The sequence below is a fragment of the Stegodyphus dumicola genome, chromosome X2 (genome assembly GCF_044657685.1).
Source record: "Stegodyphus dumicola isolate Sdum_Otavi_A_Nest chromosome X2, ASM4465768v1".
Taxonomy (NCBI): domain Eukaryota; kingdom Metazoa; phylum Arthropoda; class Arachnida; order Araneae; family Eresidae; genus Stegodyphus; species Stegodyphus dumicola.
The window spans coordinates 69,608,347-69,626,976 of record NC_140781.1 but is presented as its reverse complement, the minus strand read 5'-3'; the positions used below and the strand labels follow the sequence as shown (position 1 = coordinate 69,626,976).

The following is an 18,630-nucleotide window of genomic DNA, read 5'->3' as shown; positions in this document are numbered from 1 at the left end:
GAAAACCATGTTTAAATACGTTATAAAAATGTCTCAATAAAAACTAAAACTTTCAAAATTTGAACAATCCAAAATTTTTAGAATTATACTTTTTTATATTTCAAGAGATGTACGAAATATTTCAAAATATATATATAGTTATTTTTGCATTTTTATCCCTTATGATAACAAAAAATTTCAGGAATTGCCTGGTTAAAGGAATTAATCTACTGTACTCTGTGACGTTGTTAGTCTAGAAAAACCTCATAATAGCTGCTTTGTTGTCATGTATTGGATATTTAAATATGTATATTAATTTAAAAAAAATATTACATGTATATATATATATATATATATATATATATATACATACTTGATTTGCATATGATTAGTATTATTATAGTACTTGATTTGCATATAATAGGATAATTGATAGACAAAAGTGTCGTTAAGTTTCAGCATTAACTGAAACGCATTGTAAAACTAGTTGTATGGACTATAACTATAACTAACTCTATGGACTGTCTATAACTCTATGGAAAGACTGTTGACAAATATTTGTTTGTTAAGATTATGCACTTTGTTTCAAACTGTAGTACACGAAAATAATAAATTCATTTGATGTTTCTTGAGAAAACTTGTTTTGCCACCACTGATAATTTTGTAAGAATTTTGATATTTAATGGCATGGCGTTTTCGTGGTTTTCTCCATGTGTAGCATGTATACGAGCCAATTTCCCTTATAAAGGCCTACAGGAAAGCATCCCTCTCTTTAGGCATATAGCCCTAGTGTACTTTGCCAGAATAAACTAAACCAAACCAAACTACCTTGTTTAGTTTTATTTATAGTAATTCTTTTTCCTTTATTAATTTGATTAACTTGTGTTTGTGCTTTTGTTAAACACATCATAGTTTGGAGTTTTAGACTTATCTATTTGTAACAATATTTCTTCCTCATTCTTAATAGCTGATTTTAATTTACTAATCTGCCCATCATACAAATGAACTTTCTTCTTTTTATAATTACTAATTTATTACCATGAAAATCCTTAGGACAGAAATTGATTACAATATTGTTTTATTTCAACGTCACTGATAAATCCATTTTTCAATAACATTTTTAACAATAAAACTATTTCATTAAATAATTTCTTTGATTTATTTCCTTTACATATTTTACCTATTAATGTATCCAATTAATCTACACCCTTTTCCATCATTTTTTTTTGTTGAGCTTCTTTACATTGAAGAATATTAATTAATTGTTTTATGAATAATTTTAAATGGTCAGAAATGTGCTGATTAGTTATTTTTCCTCTTCATGTAATTCTTTTATGTCTTTATCTTTTGTTTTTTTAATAGCAGATACAGATGTGGCTAATTGTCGTGCACTTTTCTTTTTTCTGTTTTTTTATTATCTCTTTCAGTGTCTCTAAATCCTTATTCAAAAGTTCACTAGGTAGTTTAAATCCTTAGTCTTTAATACGTTTTCTTACTTATACCTTCATCAATAAAAGGATCTAATATATTATCTCCTTTAAGCTTAGTCTGAGTACTTGCTGTAGATTTTTTTTGAAATTATTCCTCAAAAGTATCTGCGTATTCTAATTCAAAAATAAATCTTGATTATTCTAGCGGAGAAAATGATATGTTTTGTATAGCATCTTGTATATTTTTTACGACTTCTTTATTTGATTTTTCATATTTTTCTATTTATTTAGTAACAGGTTTAAGAAATCCCTCTAAACATTTTTGAATGCCTAATTTTCTGTTAATTGATCTTCATTATTTTTTCTTACTTGTTTAAATAATCTTGTTTTTTAATTGAATGTTTTATTTGTTTCGTAAGTTTTTTCCCTCATTCTTTTGTAATTTATTCATATTTATTTATTTAATTAAAATTTTGTTGCCTGTCTATTTTTATTTCTAAATTTTTATTTACTAGTTGTAAATTCATCCTTAGTAAAGGCAATCCATAAAAAAGAATGAATATCTTTTTATAATATTAGAGAACAGTGAAGACAATGATGATGATGATGAAGTAAAGACTCAAATCAATATCCTTTATTACCAGTTCGCACCTTTAGGCTTGTAATTGTCGGAGTTTCAGGTTCGGGTAAAACAACCATTACAATAATATTAAATACCATTCACATTTTGAGGCATTGCATATATGCTCAAAGTATATTGACGAATCTAAATATTCTAAATAAAAAGGAAAATAAACTCTCTATGAAGATACTGCAAGAGAAGATATTTTCGAAATTATTAAATCTATGGAACTAAACAAAAAGGAAAAGGAAGAAGTGTTAGATTGATATGAAAGATGTAAAAAAGAAGTATTATTTGCTTTAGATATAAATAAATTTATTACTGCTGATGATCTTGATCCATAACTTAAAATTTTGGTTACTTTTATGATTGTGTAACTGAAAAAATCATAAAATTATGGTGGATATGCATATTAGAGGTAGAAACAAAAATTCTTCCATAACGCTAGGTTATTATAGTACCCCTATAGAAGCATAATATTAAATAGGAAATACTTTATAATATTTGAAACTAATTTTGATGAAATGTATAGAATTATAAAAGAATTAGATGATAAAATGTTTCAAAATGAACGGGATATTTTAATGTTATATTTCCTTAATCAAAAAAATGAAATTCAGAAGGATGTTCGAGCATATATAATTAGACAATGAGGCTTCTAAACTGGAGGAATATGGAAATAGACTTAATGTTTGTGAAATGAGTTTTGATTTATATGATTTTAGAAACGACATTTTAACTATGGTTAAAATTCTTCTAAGTACAACAGGTTTATCAGGCACTGCTGTTCCTCCGCTTTCAGCTTTTAGTTTAACAGCACTATTTCCTGAATATTCCTGTTGGAAAAGGATTTAAAACAAAGAAGAAAAGAGGAATAGCAACAAATGTTTAGATATTCATAAAGAGCTCCTTAATTCATATAAAACTAAGTAAATAACTGAAGAATAAATGTATAAAAGAGAAAAAGATTTCCTGAAAAGTTTAAAATTTAGGCCTACTAAAAATATAGGGATAAAATGCATTGGTATTTGTAAATATGTACACGAATGACGAAGTATTTTCATCCTTTAAAATTGAAGGATTTCCAATCTGATAAAGCTTTGTAAACGTAAAATTGCTATTTTTAGTCATGCTTTATAAAAGTGACCTGAAATTTGAGTTTAAGAGATGCAATAAAAGTGGATCAGTTTTAATTAAAAGATCAGGTTTACTTAATTTTGTAATTAATCATTTAAGTTTTGAAACACATATACCTGTTTATCAATGATGTGGGCCTAGAACTGATGTTGAAAAACTTTAAAAAGAGGAGATAAAGTAATCAATAAAGTGGATAAGCTTCCTAAAGAGCGTGAGTTAGAGTACTGTAATAATAATGATTTAAGTGCAAGACATACAGCAGTTTCAAAACTTTTAGGTGGTAGATAAAATTGAAAATCCGACAAGTGTTTCTTATACTTTAGGTGAAAAACAAGCAATATCCTTAATAAAAAGATTCATTAAAGCAAAAAGGAAATGGGGAATAGAAGTTCAACCTAATATAAATAAGAAAATGCTGGGTTCATGTTGGGCTTATGCAAAAAGACAAGCTAAAAATTATCATAGAAAAACAGCTGAAAATGGAATAAGAATGAGAAAACGTTCTGTAAAATGTGGAAGTAAAAACAGTACTTTTTTAGCCAAAACGACATCAAAGAAACAGAAGCCGAAAGGATCCTAGAGGAAATATATTATAATCCACAATAAGGTTGTTGTGGAATTAATGGAATAAAAAGAAAATCAAGATTACTAAAGAAAGGCTGTTGAAGAATATGTATATGCACAAGATAAATATACACGATATAAAAGTCGTAAACTTAAAAGAAGATTTTATGTACCTAATGAAAATAATCAATTTGATGCTGATTTGTTTTTTTATATGATTTGTTATTTCTTATGATTTTTTATCTCTTATGTTTACATGATGGAACTACTTATAAGTTAACAGTTATAGATGCATGTAATAAATATCCTGGGCTTTCCCCACAAAACGAAAAACATCTGAACGAGATTTTAAACAAGTTTTTAAAGAAAGTATGTCGTACTTTAAATTAATGGATGAAGGTACTGAATTTATAGGAAAACTAAACCTATTTAAAATAAGATATCATATAACATGGTTTACCACTAAAAGTAAAGAAATCAAGTCTGCTATGGCAGAGAACTTTAAAATGGCTATCAATAGAAATGTTATTACATATATTTATGCAAATTAACACAAGAACGTATATCGATGTGTTATCTCTATTGGTTAAACTTACAACTATTCGTAACGCAAATCTATAAAAGTATCATTTGTAGAGGCTAGTAAACCCGAAAATGAAATAAAGGTTCATCACAACTTATACCTAGATAAACAGAAAAAGCCGAAAGGCCACTAAAAAGACCTAAAAATAAAGTAGATCTTACTAGTATACCCAGATATAAAGTTCGTTTTATGTGTGAAGCAGACAGGAGATTTACGTAAGAGATTTTTATTGTTTCAGACATTATGAAACCAAAAGTACTTCCATATGCATAGTTATAGAATAAAAGATTTAAATGGGCAAGAAATTGAAGGGATATTTTAAAACAATGAAATACAAAAAAAATTATTTATACAAGATTGAGAAATTATTAAGGAAGAAGGGTGATAAATATTCAGCAAAGTGGGTTGAGTTACCTTGAAACTTTTAACAGTTGGGTGGATAAATATGAAATCTTGAGCCTTAACACGAAGTTTTTATAAAAAATAAATGATTAATATCGCTAAATATCCACCGTTTAATGATACAACAAAAACTGAGCCTGTAGGTGCTCCTGGTATTGGTTTTAAATTAACGGATGATGGAAATTAATGATACGGATAATAAAATTTCTAAAAAACTGCATAAATTCTGCAGATAAATATGATGTTGCTAATAAAAAGTTTATATGAAAATATATAGAAAATAATTATTTTGACTTGAAAAATGTATTTCTAGAAAAAGTTAGAAAATTAGATAAGAGTTTCAATAATTTTACTAAAGAAAATGCAAGACATATTAGAGCCATAGAAGGCGCGATTAAAGAAAGCGATGATATTCCTGGTAATCGAATAAACTGAAACATGATAGAATTTAAAAGGAAATTATAAGAACATGTTTGCATGTTAAAGATATTATAGATGCCAAACGAAAAAGAATAGAAAATGTTGCAAATCCAATAAAAGATCAAGATTCTGCGACAAAAGTTTGTTTATGATATTATTGACGATGCAGTTTATTCAAATGAGTTTAGTCCTTTTTTATACCTTTTTGACTAGCGTTGTTAAACTTCAACCTAGTAAAACATGGACTATTATTCAGATTTTGAAATTTACAAAATATGGAATACTGAATGAAAATTCCGAAAATGTTATAATCAGTTTATTTATAGTTGAACGAAGAAATGAAAAAGATACAGATTTTTGTCAAAGTTCGAATTTCAATTTGTCGAAACGTTCATATTCCAAATTCAGTTTTAGCTATCGATAGGTAATTTTTTGTGCGATTAAATAGGTGATGTGTTAGAAATTCTGGCAAAGAAGGGAATTGTTATTCAACCTTATATGAAAACTGAAGTGACAGACTGGAAACCATTTTAAGCCCCAGGACACTCACCTTCAGAAACTACTTTTTAAAGCTGAACAGGATTTTCCTCCTAAATAAATAGACGTTAATTGGGGTAAGGTTTCTAAAACCAATGCTGTAAATGAAGATTTAATTAGAAATGTTGAAAATCGTGTTCACTGGGATTTGATTTCTAGATGTCAAAAATTTTCTGAATTTTTTATCAATGAATATAAAGATAATTTATTGGGATAATATTTCAGCTTATCGAAAATTATCCGAACCTTTTATAATTATGCTTGAAAATTTAATTAATTATAGTATTGTACCTAGATATAAAAAATTAACCGAAAAATGCATTTCAGATAACAAAGAAAAAATTGATTCGGATAAAATTTCAGAATATTAGATATTCAGAGACAAATTTGTTTTACAAAATTCTAAAAAATTAAATATGAAATTAGTTTCTAGATATTAAAAGTTATCGGAAAATGCTATTGAAGAACTGGAAGATATAATGGATTGGGATGAAGTAATTAAACATCAAGTAATTAAGCACGATGATAATGTAGACTGGTTTAATCCATGTATATATAAAAAAGAATCGGAAAATTTCGTTAAAAGACATTATGAGAGAATGAATATTAAATTATCTCACATATGTGCTGAGCTTTAAAAAAGTAATTACTAATAAATGGATGATATTCCTAAAATTAAATTAACAAGCTTTAATGAAAACCTGAAGAAGTAATTATTACAAATTCTTTAATTCAATTGCAACATAAACCAAATAGACGTCATATAAAACTCAATATGAATGAATATTAAATTATCTCACATATGTGCTGAGCTTTAAAAAAGTAGTTACTAATAAATGGATGATATTCCTAAAATTAAATTAACAAGCTTTAATGAAAAACTGAAGAAGTAATTATTACAAATTCTTTAATTGAATTGCAACATAAACCAAATAGACGTCATATAAAACTCAATATGAATGAATATTAAATTATCTCACATATGTGCTGAGCTTTAAAAAAGTAGTTACTAATAAATGGATGATATTCCTAAAATTAAATTAACAAGCTTTAATGAAAAACTGAAGAAGTAATTATTACAAATTCTTTAATTGAATTGCAACATAAACCAAATAGACCTCATATAAAACTCAATATATTAATTAATGATTTAAATTATTCCTGCATACCTATATGTTACAAAAGGTATCTAAAACCCTTTATATTATTCGCATTCTGTCAAACTTTTTTGTATGGTGTTTTGATAATATTATGAGATTACATTATGCAGATTGTAAACTTGAATTATTGCATACAAAGAAAAATCATCCTTAATATTTTATTCAATTGTCAAAAACTTCTTCAAATTGTGATAATAATACTACTAAAATTACTCAGTTATTAGGAAAAATGATTTTTGAAAAATCTTTATAAGAATATTTCCTGTTAAATAAATACCAGGTCATAACAAGAAGTTATAGATTTAGCACTGGGTAAATATCCATTCCACAGCGAAATTAGATGTTAATGGCATAGAAGAAGAATATTTTCTTACAAAAAAAAGGATTAAAAAAGATTTCCGAACATGATATCGAAATTGGAAGGTATAATTTTCGTTTATTTATTTTCAGAAGCTTGTAAAAATATAAATAATTTAATTATACAGAAATGGAATAACTTTATATATTTTCAACGGGGAATGCTCCCCCCAAAAATGTTTTACAAATTATATAATATTTTCATTTTTTCCGAGCTCTGAGACGCTTTTATACGAAACGTCTTTAAGCCCCCATTTTATATATATTCTTTCATTTCTTGATCTCATTTGATAGTTATATTTTATTTCAAAAAACATTATTTATTTTTTTATGATATTTCATTTTTCCAGTAGTTTCTTAATCTCTCATATCGAAAAAAATATATATAAAAAAAAACACATATTTTGTTATGAAAACTTGACATGTAAGAGAGTCGGGCAGAGTTTTTATAAAGTGAGCCAGTTCTATTAATTTGTTTCTAGCTTATATCAGACATTAATGTGTTATTGCATTGCTGAGAAACTAGAGAGAAGATCTTCAAAAGTTTTATTTCCGCTAGTGGATCTGAACGCTTTAGTGTAGGTTGCGCAAATGACAGAGAGAGGTGACAGAAGATGGGGACGTCTAATGTTTAATAGTGGTGAGACAATAGGATTACGCCCCACCAGCGACGCTTTCGAGCTGGCGGAATATAAGACTGAGTATCACTTATATGTAGTCCGTGCTATAAATGGCGCTCACGCAAAAGTACATTAAAACACAGTTCGTTTTACTAGCTATGTAAATAATGCAATAAACACATTAATTTTGGATATATGTGTCTTTTATTTTCATTATTTCTTTCCCGGACTGCCTTTATGTGTATCCACTTTATTACACCTTTTCTAGATTGCCAGACAAATTCTTCTTCCATCTTGGCTTAGCAGAACACTAAATATATACGCACAAACATAACAAATGTAACACAACAAAAGATTTATTTTCACTTCATCTGGAAGTTATAGAGTTGAAACAATCGACAGAATGCATTTCCGCTGTTTTCGGCTGGACAGGAACAATTATTTGAAGTATTTGCAAGTTGTCCCTTAAACCTAGATCCGAGGTCTTATTAAAAGTTTTTTATGACTTCTAAAGCGCTAAACCAACTTCGATTGCTTGTCCTCATACCTAACGGCCCTACAGAGGCTAAGTTAGGCATACTGGGAGTTCGGACGATTTCAGGTGAACAGTCTGGCTACATGTTTGATTTTCCTCATGTGTGATGTGAATGTGAGCCATTCTCTTATAAAGTCCTCCACGAAGGCATCCGTTCTCTTAGGAGATAGCTCTCTTGTGTTTTATTGTATTCAAATAACTTAACCTTAAGCCTAACGGCTAAGTCTAAGAAGGACTGTAGAGTTATTTGCCTCTGTTCTTTTTATTATTAATATACAAAATATGACAAAGGGAGAAACCTAACACAAAACATTAGAAGCCACGACTTGTGGGTAATGTAACTAAAAATAATCGAAACAATTAAACTGTACAACCTCTCGTCGACAACAACAATTGCTTGCTAATATGTAAAGGTAAGACGCGATTACCAAAACAAAACCTGCTCGGATATACAGCACACCTTTGGTCAGACCTCCAACTGTCTTAACATTCATCAAACTTCTCAAACCTTCGGTATCACTAATTTTTTAATCTACTAGCGGCTTCTGCAATTAAATAACAGGAGCTCGAGATCAATTCTTTTGAGCTTCCGGTTCAGATTACATCCTAGCTTTAAACTATGCCACTTCCGTAAAATTTGCATAACCCAATCGAGCAAGTAACGTGACAAATTAAGGCACATAAGAAAAAAAATTAACATAAAGCTATTTATTGGTAAAACCTAAATCATAAATGTCACAAATTTATTTGCATATTCTGGCGGAATGGAAGTGTAGGTCATATATTAACTTAATATAATTATTATTTAAAATTAATAGATACATTATTAACTTATTTTAGATATTAATTTTAAGTATTATTTTATAAGTAACATATTATTTTAAAGAAATCATGTATAATAACTAAATAATGTATGATAAAAAATATATTTATAAATAATAATTAAAATAAATCTTATAATCTAAAATGATATCATGTTCTCTAAAAGAAATTTTAATCCTTATTAAAATAATGATTGTTATGTTCATTGTTTGAAGATTCAATTTAACGTTTATTTTATTAAATGTTAATTAATTTTATCACATTTAGATTTCGTGAAGTCTTGCAAGAAATTATTGCCTAAAAAGGTGATCGAAAAAGTAGACTGCTCCAAGTTCCCTAAATTTAGTGGGCATGGATCCTGCCACCAAAAACCAGGTAAGTCTTAATTTCACCAATAAAACAGCATTTATTTTATTTTAAAAGTTCCTTTATTGCGTAAGGTAAACTAATAAATAAGGAAACTTTATGTGTAAGGTGAACTAAAAGCAACATGAATAAGCATTTTCTCGTCGAGTATTATTAGAAATTACATTGCTTAGGAAGCCTAAGTTTCGGTGGAAATATATTATCTTTTATATTTGAATAAGGCTTGAAAAGACACATGGTATCCTTAGTACTTCTCTAGAACGTGCCTGAAGTAATTCGAACAAATCAGCTTTAAAATTAGTATTTCTTCATGAATGTATAATCACTATTATTATAATTTGTTCAAAGTACTGCATAATGTTTGAAAAAAACCTGTGGTTTACAAAATACCAAAGCAGAAAAATCTGAACATATGAAAGGAAATTTAAATACAGTTACAAAAAATACGATGATTATTTATTTAATTTGTATATATAATATATATAATATAGAATTCATGTAATAAATAAAAATATCTCATTTGTTAACAATAATCTTTTTTGGGGGCCAAATCGAAACCTTTCTTAAAAACCTGTTAATAAATAAAAATAAATGTTTCAAAGCTTTTTAAAAAAAAAATTTTAGGCATACAGGCCTCATCAGTGGCTGAGCGTTTAAAGACACTGAATACTAGTAGTTTATCTTGACTTCGAACTCAGCCAAGTGAACTGGTTGCATGGTAGGTTTTCCCCAAATGTAACTTACTAATAGCTTTAGAAAGTCTCAAAGACATTCTAAGGCTATTCCTAAGGATATTCTAAGGTCTTCCTTAGAAGGTTTTTTACGATTGCATACTTTTTCTTAAGAAGATAGCCCTCGTGTGCTTTCCCATGCTCAAATAATATAATAATCTAACCTTAGAAATGAATTTCAATAACAAATATATATTACTTTGAGCATCTTCTTCACCATATCCATATCTTTGTGGACAATGGATAACAAAACTGAAAAGATACTCTTAAAAATATGCAACAAAATATATAACCCAAAATTGAAAAGATAACACTTGAAGGTTCTACATTCATTGGTAAAACACTGCTATATTTTATAATTTGCCCGAAAATGTCTTGTTTTTCGATTTTATAGGAAGCAGAAGAAAACAGCTGTTTAGCCCACATACCGTTGGAGCTAATGAGGTAACCAAGATTCCAATTAAACCGGGTACCTGTTTCTTCTAATGTAAGGCAAGGATATTTATCTCGTCGAATTTCACGCATTCTTGTGACTTATTGTTCTGCTTTTACACACTGTTGTGTGTCACGCTATAGTATCTGCAGATTCATTTTCAAAAATCACTTTGGGCAAAAACGAAAGAAGCAACGATGTTATCCTCCTTCAGTTTTCCGGCATTTATTTGAATACCCATGATAAATGTTCCTTGCTTTCGGTACCTTATTAAAGAAGTGAAGATAAAACAGAATATACACTCGGTTGACTCCATGTTTGATCTTATCAGGGAAAAATTTAAATATCTGCACGATCATATTCACATTTTCAAGTGGCAGAGCAACTGACTAATGAACTCAAAATTTTAAACGCGTGGAAAGCATCTTAAATGTAAGATGTAAGCATTTTGTAATGCAATTTTTATTTTTGAAGCATCAGATAAAGGGAATTAGATATCTTTCGTGCATAAATTAATAAAAGATTGGAGTATCTAATTTATAGGACTACTTCTATTACACATTCTTAGGCAAAGATATATTTTTGTTAAGTATAATTTTTGAAACTTTATGCATCATATTCCTTATATTTTCCCATCAAAAGCCCCTGAATACTGGTAGTCCATTCCGGGTTCGGGCGAACGGACTGGCTCAATGGATATTTTCGTGTTTTGTCCCATGTGTAACGTGGATACGAACCAGATTCCCTAAAACGTCCTCCGGGGGTATCCCTCCTTCTCCTTGTACTCCCTAGCAGCGAAAGATGTAATAAATAAATATTCCTTATATTTGCAAACTCACTTCAAATTGTAGATAGCAGTTTATTTGCTAATTTGATTGCTAATAATTTGCTTATTATTAGTTACTAATTTGATTTGCCTTTATACAACCATTCTTTGCGTATATGGATTGAAAGTTTTGACTGAGATGAAGCTTTATCATTCATGAAAATTTTTGGAACAGCTAGAAATTCCCACTAACCATTAAATGCTGTTGCTTGGTTCTGAGGATAAGCAGTAAGATGAACAAATCATAATGAGTTTCAATCTAAAAGCTTAAAAAAAAAGCGCATTTTATTTCAAGCCGTGATAGGTTTACTATACTTTCGACATTTACTCTACGTATGAGTAATATTTTCATTTCCTATTCCAAAAACTGAATTAGTTGTAAATATATTTTATTCATAGTTTATTTTTTTTCGTTCTGTCTTTTTTAAAGACTGTTTTTGTTCTCCTCCTATCTTTTGCTTTCTACTGCTGTTTGCTTGCATAAGAATCATATGCGATTTTTTAAACAAAATTACTGGATACTTGCAGATTAATGAATTCATCAGGAATGATCGAAACACTGGTTATTCTTCTCATCACCGAAAGCTTTCCCATGGTTGCAACAGGAAACGACAGATATTACACCTGCAAGAAGGGGAGGAAGAACAAATATAAATTTTCAGTCTTATACGGGACCCGCACTCTGAAGTTTATGATTTAAAACTATTATTAAATATCCTTTTATTGTAAATCTTCGTGCAGGGGGATTTGTTTCGTGAAAAGTTAAAGATTTATGATTATGTTGATAAAAAATTGCTGAGATTTTTTAGATAATTTTCAATAACAAATTTTTGAAAGGAAATAATATGCGAGATCAGAATTTCGGCATTTATGAATTTATGTGTAGTTACAGTAGGTTATTTTGTTTAAGATTAATACAAAGCAACAAATTTCATTAATGAAATGAGTTTACTGAAAATGTAGAGCACTCACTTTAAATTTAAAAGGAAAATTTGATAAGCTTCTTCATTAAAGCTCATCGGAGGCCAAATGAATAAAACCGCTAAACGCTGGTACCTCAATCGAGTCACATCCCAGTGAATGGTTAGAAACGTGAACACGAGCCAGTTTTCTTTGAAAGTCCTCCTTTTCCTTAGAAGACAGCCATTACGTGCTCAAAGTTTTAGTTTAGTTTAGTTTGATTATGGCAAAGTACTCAAGAGCTATCTGCCTAAGGGAAAGGAGGGCTTCTCTAAGGAAAACTGGCTCGTATACACGTTACACATGAGGAAACGCATAAAAACACCCATGCAGCCAGCTCGTTTGCCGGGATTCAAATCCTATACCGATTTACCAGTGTTCAGCGGTTTTTCGGCCGCTAGTGAGCTCATGTGCTTCGAATAAGCAGACATTCCGATTTACCAGCGGTTTTTCGGCCGCTAGTGAGCTCATGGTGCTTCGAATAAACAGACATTTCTTTAAAAAATGTTGTCTGTTGTTTGGTTGGTTTGTTTGTATATCCTGTGTTATAACAACAAACAAATGCATTCCCGAGGCAGGCCTCCTGGGACTCGGAAGCTGCCGTTTCAAGATAGTGGAGGGCGTGGGACATATACCTGCTTACCTTTGTTAGACATCAGGTGTCCCCGTCCTCCGTCACCTATCACCTGTGTTATAACAACAACTCAGATCTAAAAATACATTATTTTGAGCTTATGTCGAAATTTCTAACATTTCAGAGCCAATTTTCAGACCAGTTTAGTAGAGATTGATCAATTTTCTGTCAGTTACAAAATTATCGAACTGCAAACTTCTATTCACCTACAAACGAATGAATCAGCAAATTATAGCTGTTAGTAAATTAATTCTAAAACGTCTTTGTTCGCTGAAAAGAAAGCAATCGTAACTATCAAAAGTATTTTTATGTAGGTGTTTGTTATTTGTATGTTATGTTTCCTTACAAAATGTTCATACTTTAAAAGAAACTGTGTCTAACATCAATGGCTTAGCTTGAGGGGTGGTGAACGCGTTTCGGCCCACGTGACAACATATAAGTTGTTCATATTCATCTTCGGAGCAAAATTATTGGATTATAGCAAAGATTACTATGGTTATCTTCTCTAGGAAGAGAGATGCCATCGTGGACAACTAAATTTCTTCACGAAGGATTTAAAAACTGGGAATCAAATCATATTCATGTCAAGCATTACATACCCTATATTACACATAATGTAAGCCACGAAAGCGCTTATGCAGTCAGCTTGTTATCTGAGATTTGAGTCCAGGTGAAACTACTAGTATTCAGCTATTTTATGTGCTCGGTAATTGGTGAGGTTAAGAATCACGACCTATACGAAACTGAATTGAAGTGACTAGTGTTTTTATTCTAGACACAATATTCAAGGAAATTTCAATAGCTTGGAAATTAAATTTAATAAATACAAATATCAACAAAAATGTATTCATAGTGTCCTAAATAAGAAAGAGTTCCTTATTGAGAAAGAAATACTTTATAGTTTTATTTCTATTACTACTTGGGAAAATGAACACAGATGAACTGGAAGTACAAACGGTTTGCGGTTTTGCAGTTTATCCTAAAAACAATATCGAGAACACAATTTCACATATTGTACTAATAAATATTACAGAAAACATTCTTCACGACTGCTGTAAGTATTACGTGTGAGAACATTTTTCGAAATATTAAGCAGTTAAGAAGCACTTAAGATCTAAAAAATGAGTAATTTGCATTTAAAAAATCTTAAGACATTTTAGAAGTTTAATTTCTCAGTTTTCTGCAGAAAAGCAAACTGAGAAACTAAACAAACTTGTAAATGTCTTTGATCATTTTCTTTGTTATTTTTTTAGCCAAGAAAAGACAAAATAGTACTTTGGAATGTTGCTATTAAACTTATATTTTAAAAACAAACCAATGTGGCAGCAAAAGCTCTGACTGCAACAGATGCTGTCTAACATCAAATTTCATCCCTTGCTGATCAAACGTTTCATCTCTTATTGATTAAACGGATTAATCAAACGTTTTTAGAATCGTGACTGAGAAAGCCTGAATGATTTAATAGAATTATTTTTTGCTTTAAAAGAATAAAGAGTTATGAGAAGAGTCGAGAAAAAAGAATAAGAGAATTAAAGATTTATATAAGCATTTATATGAATAACTTCATTTCATGTATTTAAACTTTGCTCAGTTATACAACCGAAAGAAAGAACAGATATTGTTGGCGCTCTGGCGCTGGTTGAATATAAACTGCGCGACATAAAAAATGCAACACAGTGAAATTTCGGCTGTATAAATATGAAAATTTTGGTAAATACGTAGCGAAACAAGTCATGGAAATAATGTAGGATAGAAGTAAGTTACACAAATACAGCGCGAAATAAAAGTGAAAAAAAAAAAACGCCGGACGAACCAACAGTTACTCTCTGCTGCATAGGGAATCCAGAATTTTGAGAAGTCCGCTGTTCCCAAAGACACGTGTGAAAGAAGAGATACCTGGACGAGGACACGGTAGGCAGTTCCTGCAAATTTTATGAGGGGTCAAACTGTAGGCTTAGGTACGGCTGGTTGGTGTTACCGTCATATCGCTGCTAAAAAGCACGTAGATGTATCTACAGTGCATAATATTTGGTCTAGGTGGATCGATGAAAGAAATATAAATAGTCCCGAAAGACTAGGTCCAACTAGATGTACTACAGAATGCACAGATCGACGCATACGAACAAAAGCAGTGGCGGTCCCACAGTCGACCACTACAACCATTGTGTGGCATGTGCAGAGAGCTTTGGATGCTCCAGTACCTGGGAGATCATTTTCCCTGCGTTTGTCTGGAAGTGGCATGCACATAAGCCACCCTTTGCGAAGACTGCCATTAACGCCAAACCATCGAAGCGAAAGACTGCAATGTTGTCGTCGATAAACCGCTTGGATACCTAAAAAGCACAATGTGGTATTCAGAGACGAGTCTCACTTTTGTTTGTCTGATGATAATCACCGATTAAGAGTCTGGGAGATAGAACCAATTGGGTTATTATTCCTGAATGCCACACCGCTCGTCAGTTTGGCATAATGGTTTGGCGTGCTATCGGTCAAGATAACAAGTCACCCTTGTTACACATCAGGGGCACATTGATGACACGATGATACGCTGAAAAGATGCTGCAGCCGTTTCCAGCTTGCGCCGTCAGAGGTAGTCATGTATCTTGCTGATTCCCTGTATATTTCAGCATTATCATTCCATAAATAACTTCACTTATTTACATATGCATGCTGTACCTGTGTATCATTTGACATCACATTCTACCCAATGATTCATGATTTTGCATTTTCTATGTCGGGCAGTGCATATATTTATAACAGTTAATTTTCCTTTCCACACAAATTCGGAGATGATAGTGATTGGTGTTTAATCACCAAATTATCCCAAATTTCAAATATGTATGATCTTAAACTCTTATAGTAAGCATACAAATCAATATTATATCTCTTATAGTAAGCATACAATGCCAAATCATTTTCCCTATGCACATCAAATATTTATTTCTTTCAGTTTTATATATTTATTCATTTATTTATTGAGGAACAGACGGGCAGTTAAGAATGCAAGAAATTCATTTCTCAAAACGTAATTAAATTTTCTAAATAAATTGGAAAACTAATTTTAAAAAAATTAACCTGTTTTTTTTTTTTTAAATAAAACTTAATTTTTTAAGATGAAACTTTAATTTATAAAGTTTAGTCTTCTTTGCTAGCATAAATTAAGTCCAAACTAACAGACTTAAAGCGATTTGTCGCTTCGTTAGAAAAGAACTTAAATCTTAAGAAGGCTATAATCTTTTATTAAATCAGGACTGGAACATAAATGCACGACTGGTGCTTACAAATCAGCAAAAAACTTGCTTTCATGTAACATAAAATATCAGTAATTTCAGATTTAAAACTAAGTCAAGAAGCCACGAGCTACAAAATTGATTTAACGCGAAGTTGGCTCAAATTTCTCACCGGCGTAACAATTTAAATATCGGGAACTATAATGCAAGCCGAAGAATGAAATCTTAACTGAGCCATCAAAATGCCGGTGACGGGGCCCGAGCGACAGGAACATGCTCTGTCTAAGAATCTAACAACTTCAGCTTAAATTATCAGTCTAATTTGCATTCCGGAGAGAAAACGGAAAGGATAAGTGACAATAAATATTCAAAATGTGATAGAATTGGCTATTGAAAAATAATAGCAACCTAAAGAGAAGTTTTCTGTTAAAGAAGTCTAATGTAAGACCAGAAGACTTATCCAAGAAAAAGACTGAACGTGAAAACGAATACATTTCGTAGGGCGTTATAAATGTAAACATTTATACAATTCATGGCAGATTTCAACAGCAAATGCTTTTTGAAATTCAAAACAATTTAAAATTAGTTTTTTGACCTGCTGGTAATCCTTTCTGTTAACTTTATGTAGTCTTTGAGTGAGAAAGATATCATTAAAAATTAGCTATAAATTGAATTTTTGGAATGTCAGCATTCCGACAAATGATGATTCAACAATTTGATGATCTCCCAAATGATTTGAGGAAAAAGATTTTTTACGTCCTATGCTCCCAGGCAAAAGTAATTTCGTTTCGCCATATCATACTGATGTTCGGCACTGTTTTTGCCTCGACTAAATGCTCCTCTGCTGTAAACCGATAATAAAAGCTTTTAAAGTTTATGACTATTTATTACGAGTTTGTTTTAACGCACTAACTTTTAATGCTCTCAAAGGGGAAAAAATGAAATGTCTAGCAAGCGTATGCAATTTGAGCGCTTTATTATGCATTCAGAAGAAAAGCTACTTTTTTATTCCATAGACAAATTAGAACTCATTGTGCATAGAGGAAAGGTAAATAGTGATTTTTTTCCCACGGAAACGTGCTAAATGATAGCATTTGCATTTTTTAGTTAAGCAAGCTATAAAAAGGGATAATGATTTTTACGACATTATATTTATCTATCTCCTTAAGTACTCTCGTCTTTTAGCTACAAAAAAGATAAAATTCGAATATTAATTCGTTCGTACCACATTATAAAATTTAACACTCATTGGTGATTTTTAGCTAATGAAATGTTAGAATTTATTGCGCTAGGATGTAATAAATTCTAGATTAATAATAAATGTTTACTGCATTCTTTTATGATACAGTTTGCGTGACATCTTTTACAATGTATCTGAACTGACAGAGCTGTGGTCGAGTTGCTGAACAAACAAATGTAACTCGACCGATGTCCTTTGTTGTGACTTCCTCAATTCATGCACATTCCGTGCAGAAGGATCAACAGGTACAGGTTAAAGCAAGGCTGGTACTTCTTGATTCCCGAAGGCATACTATGCATCGCCGGCCCTTGCTAACTGTTCAGCTTCGCCCCAGTTTTGACGGAGAATACACCGGGGGAGCGGTCCAATAGTCCCCCACCGCTCTTTCCTTACCCCAAACCACTCAAGAGGACTTTCGGCTCCCCATGCATTTTGAATTCCCCCTTGTTGAACACACAGTTTAGACTTACAAACGTACCATGCCTTCCCCGTTTTACCATAAAATCTGGACGCAGAAAGATAACAGCACTCATACTTTGTTTTACTTTAGTTGTATATAGCAAATGTTTACATTAATTAGAGGAGTTTCAAGCCAAGACAACACATCGAACTTCTTGCCAGACTTTTTTTAATTACTCATGGTATACGAATGTTTTGTCTGTCTTCATTAACCACCACTGCACCACCTACAGTATTAAACGAGTTTGCGTTATCCAGTTGAAAAATGGTACTAGGATCTGCTTAAACTTCTTGCATATATGGATGGTGATGGTTGGCTAACGGTCTTCTGTACCATTAACCATTTTACTTGTGGGATAATAAACAATAGATGTAAGGACTAAACAGTATAAAGCTTTTCCTAACCGGAAAATCAAATTTCAAATGCTCAGTCAAAGATACGACTAGACGCTGTTTATGCTATGCGCGAACTCCTTTATTACTATGCTTAGAGGGAAGCAGGAAATATCACTCCAGATGATCTTTGTCAGTTTGTCAAGAATCCAATGCCGACATCCCTTGGCACATGCAAAATGATTTTGCT

General features: G+C 30.9%; 1 protein-coding gene across 9 annotated transcripts in view; it reads left to right on the top strand.

The window, feature by feature from the left end:
- LOC118192271 (atrial natriuretic peptide-converting enzyme-like) overlaps window positions 1–18,630 on the top strand; it is a 1,449,396-nt gene that overhangs the window by 1,338,320 nt on the left and 92,446 nt on the right. For all 9 annotated transcript variants that reach the window (XM_085809975.1, XM_085809976.1, XM_085809972.1 and 6 more), the window contains one exon: window positions 9,436–9,543. In XM_085809975.1, coding sequence (XP_085666101.1) covers window positions 9,436–9,543 — 108 coding nt within the window. The remainder of the gene's footprint in view (window positions 1–9,435; window positions 9,544–18,630) is intronic.